We start from the raw sequence: 9,369 nt of genomic DNA on the forward strand, positions 1-9,369 counted from the left end.
TAAAACCATGTAAATTGTTTATATTCTATATGAAATCAGATGCTGATGGCATAGCTCTGTGTATTACATATTTGTGTTAATCTAAAAGTGCTTTACTCTGGTTGGGGTACTTAGCCAAAACAAATCTTTCACAAAGGGTACATCACTGAAATCTCTCATCACTACATCACTCTGGCAGATATTTTGAGCCCTTTATGAACCCTTTCCGTAAGTCAGTATTAGATGCAGACTTAACCAAGGGAATTACCCACAATTCATTGCAATGTGACGGTAGACACAGTTACTGATGGAAGAAAGGCAATGTAAAAAAAGGTAAACAAAGAGGCACGTGGGTTTTCAGACCGATAAACAACATTTACACAACATTACGAATTAAAGATGAAACATAAAAACACATGAAATCAGAGAAATGCAAGAAGAAATTATATAGCACATTTTTTTACACAGATTTATCTATATCTAACCATTTATTTTTTGACAAAAAACAAGTACATAGATTATTTAAAATGACTGAGGAAAGAGCCTGAAAGACTCAAATCAGGGCATAAAAAGTCTAAAATAAATACCCACAATTGTACACAAGATATTTACGCAGCCATGGTCACGTGATATGTTGCAATAAAGCGCTGTCCCATTCATTCTCACACCCGTTCAAGCACTCGCAGCCTCTCACACTCAACCCCTTAGCAGGTGACGTCAGTGAGTCCCTGAGGGTTCAGGGTGTGAGGGCTGAATAAAATTGGGCCAAAAACCGATGTATAATATTATTATTTTCAGGAGCAAGTTCGTTCTAATAAAAATGTCGATATCTGAACTCTCCCAGTGGACCTGAAGGCGACGCATGCGTTTGAGGAGTGGGCGTGGCCAGATGACGACTCAGGTAGATATCCGGTTTCTACAGTTTAAGGCGTGGCGCAACACTTTTCCGGTTCAAACTCAAATAGGCAACAGGTGAGGTTTTCTCTGACTTCTGTGACTCTCGCTGATTTATTGTCTTCAACAGGCTTTATTTTGTGATTTATTGTTGGTTTAAAAACGGATTTTTGAAGGTTTGGATTACTTTTCTCATTACCTGACTTTTACCTGATGAAAGAAGTTTTCACTCAAATCACAAGACGCAGTCTGGCGGTGGATCTATATTATCTATACCTATATTGACGGCAAGTTTATAGCATCAAGTCATATTTCATGTTTTTCTGTTGTATCACTAAACCGTGTGAAGTGTATTTTTGTTTTTATTATTATTATTATTATTATTTGGGTATTTTGTTGCATTTGAACAGCTGGCTCCACTAATGAGGCTTAATGGAGGCTGAAACTTTTTTTAAATGTAGAAGTGTCAGTGAGACTAAAACCTCACAATAACTATTTTGAATATTACCCGGCAGATTAAACTGGCAGATAAGAACAAAACACACGTACAATTTTAAAAACAATATATAGGAATGAAATGAAAGTCAAATAAATATTGCTTTTATTCTATAATATTTTTATTAGTGTACAGATTTTAGTTTTAATATAGCTGCTTCTGAATAAAAGTCAAAGTTGTACAAAAATGTAATTTGCTTTGAATTGTGAGTTTTCAGGCACTAAGTTGTGAATAATTTTGGCTTTATTGTCAAGATTTCAAGTTTCTCTTTAGAGATGAATTGGTAGTCAAAAAGTATTAATACTTCTTAAAATTATTATTTCATTGTGACACTTGCTGTTGAGTTTCAGAAGAGAGCTAAAAACTGCTTTACAATATTAAAGATGCACTACTGACCTAGAATAAAATACAAGCAAGTTGTGAACTGTACATATAATGTGCAAATAAATGAATCCTGACTCAATTACTGGATGATTATGTACATGAAAAGATGTTTATATATATCCTACCGTATATTATTATTAAAGGTCTCCGTGTATGTGGCCAATAAAGCTGATTGTTCCATCAATCGCTCAGTAAAGTGTTTTCGGGTCTTGTATGTAGTGTTTCAATGGAGTTTGGTGGTAAAGAATACGTTGACTGAATGTGTTTTCCTCCAGAAGAACTTCCTGTTGGTGTCATGGCGTCTCTCTGGGTAAGCAGACTTCTTCTTTTGACATTTTAATTTGTTTCACGGTGTGGTTTCCACTGATCATACGTTTTAAACTCTGCAGGATAACTTGGAAAGTCTTGTGGACACCCCGTCCTCCTTCACAGCAACGGTAGGTCCACCTAAAAGTTTCCAGTTCCGGTTGGCTTTATTATTTATGACAAAACGGAGTAAAACGTGTATAAACTTTCTTCTTCAGACTGGGGAGAGAGGAACCATCAAGCCCAAAGCAGACTTTGATGCAGGAGACGATGCTGTGGCTCTGAGGAAAGCTATCGAAGGACTTGGTATGACATAATATATTGCTAATGTCCTAAATATGATGATAATGATGCAATATTTTAATATAGGCTACTTGTTCAGTAAACACTCGAATAAGTTAAAACATTACACTTTAGTTTGTTTTGGCTTCATTTAAAGTTTACTCTGATCTCTACTTTTTCTTTTTTTTTTCAAAGCCAAAACAATCCCTCCAGTTGTGCCACGCCCCTTTTTGTTCATGTTTAATTGATCCTCTTGTTTAATGTCAATGCTTCAGGCACCAAAGAGAAGACTCTGATTGACATCCTGACCCACCGCAGCAGCGCTCAGAGGCAGCTCATCTGTGAAGCGTATCATGGAGCCACCGGCAGAGTGAGCATCAGTCTGAAAGAACGTCAACCGAGAAACCAGTTATTCCTCTTTGTGCTGCTTGTTTCTGATTGTTTCCATTAACCCTTAACAAGCCTGTAGCCGGCATTAAATCAAAGAGTCTTAGTTTCAGGTTATTTACACTCGTCTAAAGAGTTTCCTCAACTAAACAATTATTCATGCTTGGTTTGTTAAAATATTATATCATAAAGGTTACATTAACTTTCTGAGTAGCTGACACCTGATGATGCAATTTTATTTTTTTCTTGGGGAAAACCAAAGGTTTTATCAGTTGATCTTAACACACTTTTTTATGTCTTGTGCAGCTTTAACCCGACAAACATTGCTCACTGTGTATTGTGCAATATTTGCATGGGTGTGTTTGCATGGGTGTGTTTGCATGGGTGTGCTTGTGGGCGTGTTTCTGTTTAAAGAGTGACGGGTTGTGTTTTTACCGCCACAGACGCTGGTGGAGGACCTAGAAGGAGACACTAGCGGGGACCTGGAGGCGGTGCTGGTGGCGCTCGCCACCCCTCCTGCAGCGTTCGACTGCCACGAAGTGATGCGCGCCATGAAGGTCCGTTTCACACACGTTTTAAACTGGATTTTATAAGATGATGCAACCGAATGAGTAAAAATATACACTGGGTGATAACCATTTAGTGTATGAGAAGTCATAACGTAAACTAAAAAATAGAAAAGCTATGTTTATTTTGGGACTGAATGTTAGTTTGTGGACAGTTGAGCTTTTCACATACAAAGAATTTTCTTTGGTAATTGTTGCAAAAAATATGGTAAATATCAAATCTAAATTATGAGGGATATTTGCTCCCTGAGGGAAGTTATTAATAAGCAACGGCAGGTTGGTGGCGTGAATGGCAGTGGGCGTGGCGCTCCAGCAGGTAAACTGACCGCGTGATGTTTCAGGGGGCCGGGACGACAGACAGCATCTTGATAGAGATCTTTGCCTCCAGATCCAACCAACAGATCAAAGCTCTCACCGACGTCTACCTGGAGGGTAAGCCACACAAACGGCACAATTTCTTTTCTTTTTTTCAAACTTCAGAAACACAACATTGTCGTCCGTTTTTCTTTCTTTCACAGAAACGGAGAAGAAGTTGACCCTCGACCTGAGGAAGGAAGTTTCCGGAGACTTTTCTGATGCGCTGCTCGTCCTGGCTGAGGTTTGTCATCGCAGAGCAAAGAGAAGACTGAGGCGTCGGTCCAGAGACCCTCGTCTGTCTCTGATTACAATGAATTACTAAAAAAACTATTAGCAAAAATAGTCAGTGAGTCACTAGTATTATAAAACATTATGGATGGTTGGAACTATGACATGGGTGTCATAGAAAGTTATTTGAATTAAAATCTATTTTTATTTTTGGGGGAGTCGGGTCATATTTACACTTTTTTATATTTTTTTAAATTAAAAAAAAAAAGTTAACTTTTTTTTTTTCCCTCTTGCATCTTTTACCATGACATAAAAAAAGACAAATGTATAGATATGGAAAGAAAAAAGTTTAAATACTTATGGTTAAAGAAAGAAAAGCACATGTCTTTAACTGCCGTGACGACTGTGACAAACCTTCACAGTCGTCATCTTCAGTCATCATCTTCAGTCGTCATCTTCACAGTCGTCATAATCACCAAACACAAAGGGAGAATAAACAAGTTCTGTTGGTTAGAACAAGGCTCGTCTGCACTGACTTTAACTGTAGAGTTAACGGCGGGCTCTTACAAGTACAGTGTTTGAGGACAGATGAAAATGAGATTTTAATTAAAGACTTGTTTTTTTTTTGTTCAGGGCGAGAGAGACGAGAACACCACTGTCGATACGGAGAAAGCAAAAGCAGACGCCAAGGTGCCTTTTGAACGACACACACACACACACACACACACACACACACACACACACACACACACACACACACACACAGTCTTTTATGTTGAGTATATTTGTATTTTCTTCCACTCAGACCCTCTACGATGCCGGGGAGAAGAAGTGGGGCACGGATGAATCTAAATTTGTTGACATCCTCTGCAAGAGAAGCATCCCTCAACTGAGACAAAGTACGTCCCTCTGAATTCATCGTGTTTAATCTAAAAACTGCAGTAGAGTTCATACAGTTTACCATCAATCTGGAATGATCGTGAATGTAGACGTGAGACTGGTTCTTTTGTGCAGCTCTTGTTGAATACAAGAACATCAGCGGGAAGACTCTGCAGCAGAGCATCGAAGGAGAGATGAGTGGGGACCTGGAGGAGCTGCTGGTGGCCATCGGTTTGTGCTTGAACGGTTGATTATTATTATGAACTGTAATGCCAGATATGCATTGACTAAATCAGCAGCAGAGCAATGCCCATGTTTTTGGAATTGCATGTTCTACAGTTGCGCATAGAAATGTCTGCATTGGTCCTTGTTGTCTGATGTCTGCTTTTAACATTGCCTTTTTGGTTTTTGAACGTCACCATCTTGTTTTTTTGCAACCAGACAACCGAAAGGACATTATTAGGCGACCAAAATGTTATAATTAACCTTCATAAATTGCAAACAGACTGCGGGTTGTAAGATGAAAACGGACAACTCTCAGGCCAGACAAGGCTGTGGTAGAGACGTGTCAATTACCTTGTAGCCCCGCCCCTAAAGCATCCCCTGCTTAATGGTCTGTTTGACTCTAAATGGACCATAATTTACTAAATGAACATCATGCTGTATTAAAGAACACTTAAACTAGAGATCGAGAGATAAACTCCTGTTTACTGAGGGAATATATCAAGAGAGAACTGCCGGCAGTGTGTCAATTATGGCTTTTTATTTTAAAATCTTATATATGGCAACCAAATTGCAACAAAAAAAGAGAAAAATATACTATCTTTGTATTAATGCTGTTTCTAACCACATTGTGTTCAACTTTGGTTCCTCCTCCAGTGAAATGTGTGAAGAGCATGCCGACCTACTTTGCAGAACGCCTGCACGCGAGCATGAAGGTGAATAGACTTTCATCTTTGCATTTGTCTCAGTTGTAGATCTTTGGACCGACACCAAGGAGAGCCGGCTTAAAGCAACATAGTGCTGTGTGCTGGACCAAGTACAGCCCGTAATGTGACGCTGTTCAGCAGACAGCATTTAGACACCATGTTTTTCTTTCACAGGTGTGCCAAATTATGACTGCGCTTGAGCTGCATCACCTCACAAAGCATGATTACTTTATTTACTTACTTTACACAAAATGCCTAACAGGATAAAATAATGAATTGAATTCAGTTTGATCAGACGTGCAATTCTAGACGGGTAATTCTAGTCTGAGCGTTTCTTTAAATTTGCACAGCTCTAAGTTCCTTTTGGTGCTCTGCTTTATGCATTAACCACTTTTCCAGATAATCACAAATAAATGGTACAGGGGACATAGTGGTGGTTTATTCATGGCTGAAGACGCAATTAGTGTCACTCTGGTTTATGTTCTGGAGGGAAAGGTCAGCAGTACTAATGTAACGTAAGTGCAGGATACTGTGCATTAATAAGTGTGTGTGTGTGTGTGTCGTCAGGGTGGTGGAACAGACGAGGCCAGTCTGAACCGGATCATGGTGAGCCGGTCTGAGATCGACCTGCTGGACATCAGAGCGGAGTTCAAAAAGCTCTACGAATACTCGCTGCACTCCGCCATCAAGGTAAGGAAGTGTGTGTGCTTGCTTGCTTGCTAGCTAGCCAGCTAGCTAGCTCGCGTAGTGGGGTCCTTGCATAGATTTTTGTCTTCGCACAGTTTGCAGGGACATAACTTCCCTCCAAACGGAGCCTCCTTGGTGGGTTCATTGTCTGAGGTCTCACGAGTCAGAGTTTGAAGAAGGATTTTGACATTTGACTGAGATCCATGAATATTTAAATATGACTAACAGAGAAGACCAGAAGGTCTTCTGAGGAACACAAACTGTTAGGAGACAAAATGACTAAATCTGCTGAATAACTGAACTCGAAAGCCGCCTGAACGCCTCGTCATTTGACCCTGAACTAACTTGTTACTAACATTAAAGGCCGAGTGGTAATCTAGAGAAAGATGCACGATTATGCTAGTTGTTCCGAACTATCAACGGCTAGTGTATAGTTAATATACAGCCAATGTACAGAACACAAGATGGAACAGAGAGAATAAACATTTAACCATTTGTTTTTAAATGCTTAACATAAAAAACAATGGAGTTAATTGTGCAGCATGTTTTTAATTGTTTTTTTCACCTATGTCTCGTCCTATTGAAGAAGGATAAACGGACAGGTCCAGTCATAAAAATACAATACAACGTTTTTGCGACTTTCATAACTCGTTAGAATACACTTTTAAAAAAATATATTTTATTGGATTATACAAATTGATGCATTAATGTGTTAATCATGTTAATGTTGAAGCTAGTAAATGCAGAGCTCATTTTAGTTTTTATAATTTGCTTGAATCTGTATTGAAGCGTCATGCTTTTGAGTGGATTTATAAAGTTTATTATCCAAAAATTAACATTTAAGAGATCTAATCTCTAAGTATTCTGTAGCACCTGGAGACTGTACTCGAGTACAAGCTCCGCCCCCACCCCCTGCTCACTACGCTGTGTAGACCCCGTTTCTCGTGCTTGTGTTGTGTCCTCCAGTCGGACCTGTCGGGCGCCCTGGGGGACTGCGTGATGTCCATCTGTGGAGGAGACGACTAGATAACCCCCGAGGTCCACCTGAAGAAGAAATCTACTCCCTCTGTAACTCCTCTGCTGCTTTTTTCCTTTTCATCTTCTAACCACTAACCGATTGCTTGGAACGGGCGTCGTTTGGAAATATAAATGGTGGGAATAAAAAAAACGTCAAACTGGAGTTTTAATACAAAATTCTGTTTTGTTTCAGTCTGATTGCAGAGGGAAATATAAAAAGACTCTGAAAAAGCTTTGTGGAGGAGATGATGATGATGATGAGTAACGTGGGCGTGTGGTCTTTATTAGAGGAAACTTCCGGAACTTGCACATGGACTTTATTTATTTTGGAAAGAAACCAAAGAAAAAAAACCTCTTTGTTACGTTTCTTCTGCCTGAAACTCTCCAGACATGGAAGATAAGAAAACAACAAAACAAGTATAAATATAAAATGCAAATGTCCAACTCATGTTTGTTCACTGTGTTGTTAAAGTAGACTGACATTATTTTTCAGTATAATTTGTCAATGGATTAAAATGTAATTATTGGACTTTTTTTTTGGTACCTTCGTCATGGAATCATAATTTATTATCACTGGTAACAATCATCAATGTAGACTAATCATTTCATCATCACTTTATTATGTAGACTCTGATTCAGTCCAAATCATAAAAATAAAATTTCCAAAATTGTCGGTGATGCCATTAAATTAATTAACGTATAATTAGGAAGTTTAAAGTGTGTGTGTCTCTCTCTCTTTCTGGGAAATTATAGAAACATATTGGTCAATTAAAACTGATTGACTTTTCTCACTCGGTTCTTTACCCTTCTGTATCTTTGTAAATTGCAGACATATTAATAAATAAAAACCTCATTAAATGTTTGACGTTTTGATTTTGTCTTCACACACCATATTAGCGGTCTTGTAGTCATCATAGTTTGAAAAATGGGCATCTTTCTCTTCATACTTGGTGTAAAAAGAGTAATTTTGTTGTGAAATATTTCATGTTTCACATATCTGATGGTATGTTGGCGGCCGATTCTTCCAGAAGATGGAGCCAAAGTTCAGAACTTTAAAATGGGACACTTTATACAGTCCATGACATAAAATATCCGGTTACATAATTATAAATATAATGAATACTATTCTGTATTCTGGTGATTAAAACAAAATGACAATAGTTTTGCATGTAATGTCTGCCTTAGGAATATGTTGGTACGTCACCGTACATTTTCACACGTCAGCATTTCTACACTTTCGTTTTGCCACAAAGATCTGCGTGACTCTGACTGCTGCACAATCACTGACGTTCGAGCTGCTCGGGGTGAAGTGAAAAGGTCAAATCGCACCACAACTTTGTCCTCTGCGTCTCCCTTGCTCAGCGTTTTCCTTCCGTCTGTGTCAACAAAGCTGAATCGGTGAGAGAACAAAAGGCTGCAGGACAACCAAAGACGACTCAAGGTGCTTCACATAATGCGTTAAAGAAGTATATGATCAAAACCCTTTTATAGGAAATTTGAAATTAAAGCTTGTACTTGTTTTTTCTACGACCTGAAGATAAAATCCTCAGACGGAATAAACTCCTGTATATTTTACTTATGCCGTAAAACGCATGCGCCGCAGCCTCGGACCCCTCCAAATGAAATCCATTCGTCTTCTCTCTGCCAGTCTTTCAGGCCTGCAGGGAGCCGGCCGTTAAACTCGGTGGATGGGAGCCTGAAGGCTAAGACATTTTCCTCATTAAAGCCGAAGTAATCACCCAGACTGCTTCACTCTGCCCCCCCCCCCCCCTCTCTCCCGTAACAACCTCCACCCTTCCCTCTATCTGAGCTGAAGGAAAACAGGAAGAGAAGCTGCAGGCCTACATTAACACATCTTCATATTCTGACAGCTTGTGTGTGTGTCAGCGCAACGATATTTAAAAACAGTTATCACGAGCCATGTTGTGTGACCGCTTTAAAGGCCCAATGTTAAACTAAACTCCAGAGTTTTGTCTGA

At 39.1% G+C, this 9,369-nt stretch overlaps 1 protein-coding gene across 1 annotated transcript; it reads left to right on the forward strand.

Annotated features, from left to right (window-relative positions):
- Positions 1-2,048: 2,048 nt before the first annotated feature.
- anxa3a (annexin A3a) lies at positions 2,049-8,216 on the forward strand. Its single transcript, XM_068605368.1, has 13 exons — positions 2,049-2,063; positions 2,143-2,190; positions 2,278-2,365; positions 2,617-2,711; positions 3,172-3,285; positions 3,636-3,726; positions 3,813-3,892; positions 4,513-4,569; positions 4,685-4,778; positions 4,894-4,989; positions 5,638-5,696; positions 6,255-6,377; positions 7,341-8,216. Exons 1-13 carry the CDS (start codon positions 2,049-2,051, stop codon positions 7,398-7,400), a joined length of 1,020 nt encoding a protein of 339 aa, XP_068461469.1. The 3' UTR covers positions 7,401-8,216.
- The last annotated feature ends 1,153 nt before the right edge of the window (positions 8,217-9,369 follow it).

The sequence above is a fragment of the Clinocottus analis genome, unplaced genomic scaffold (genome assembly GCF_023055335.1).
Source record: "Clinocottus analis isolate CAN_PGR_092001 unplaced genomic scaffold, fCliAna1.0.p SCAF_7, whole genome shotgun sequence".
NCBI classification, from domain to species: domain Eukaryota; kingdom Metazoa; phylum Chordata; class Actinopteri; order Perciformes; family Cottidae; genus Clinocottus; species Clinocottus analis.

What these genes read in the sequence shown, in the direction of transcription:
- anxa3a (XM_068605368.1), top strand. An exon ending in AAGCAAAAGCAGACGCCAAG is followed by an intron (nt 4,570 to 4,684) that starts GTGCCTTTTGAA and finishes TCTTCCACTCAG; the next exon opens with ACCCTCTACGATGCCGGGGA. An exon ending in GCCTGCACGCGAGCATGAAG is followed by an intron (nt 5,697 to 6,254) that starts GTGAATAGACTT and finishes GTGTGTCGTCAG; the next exon opens with GGTGGTGGAACAGACGAGGC.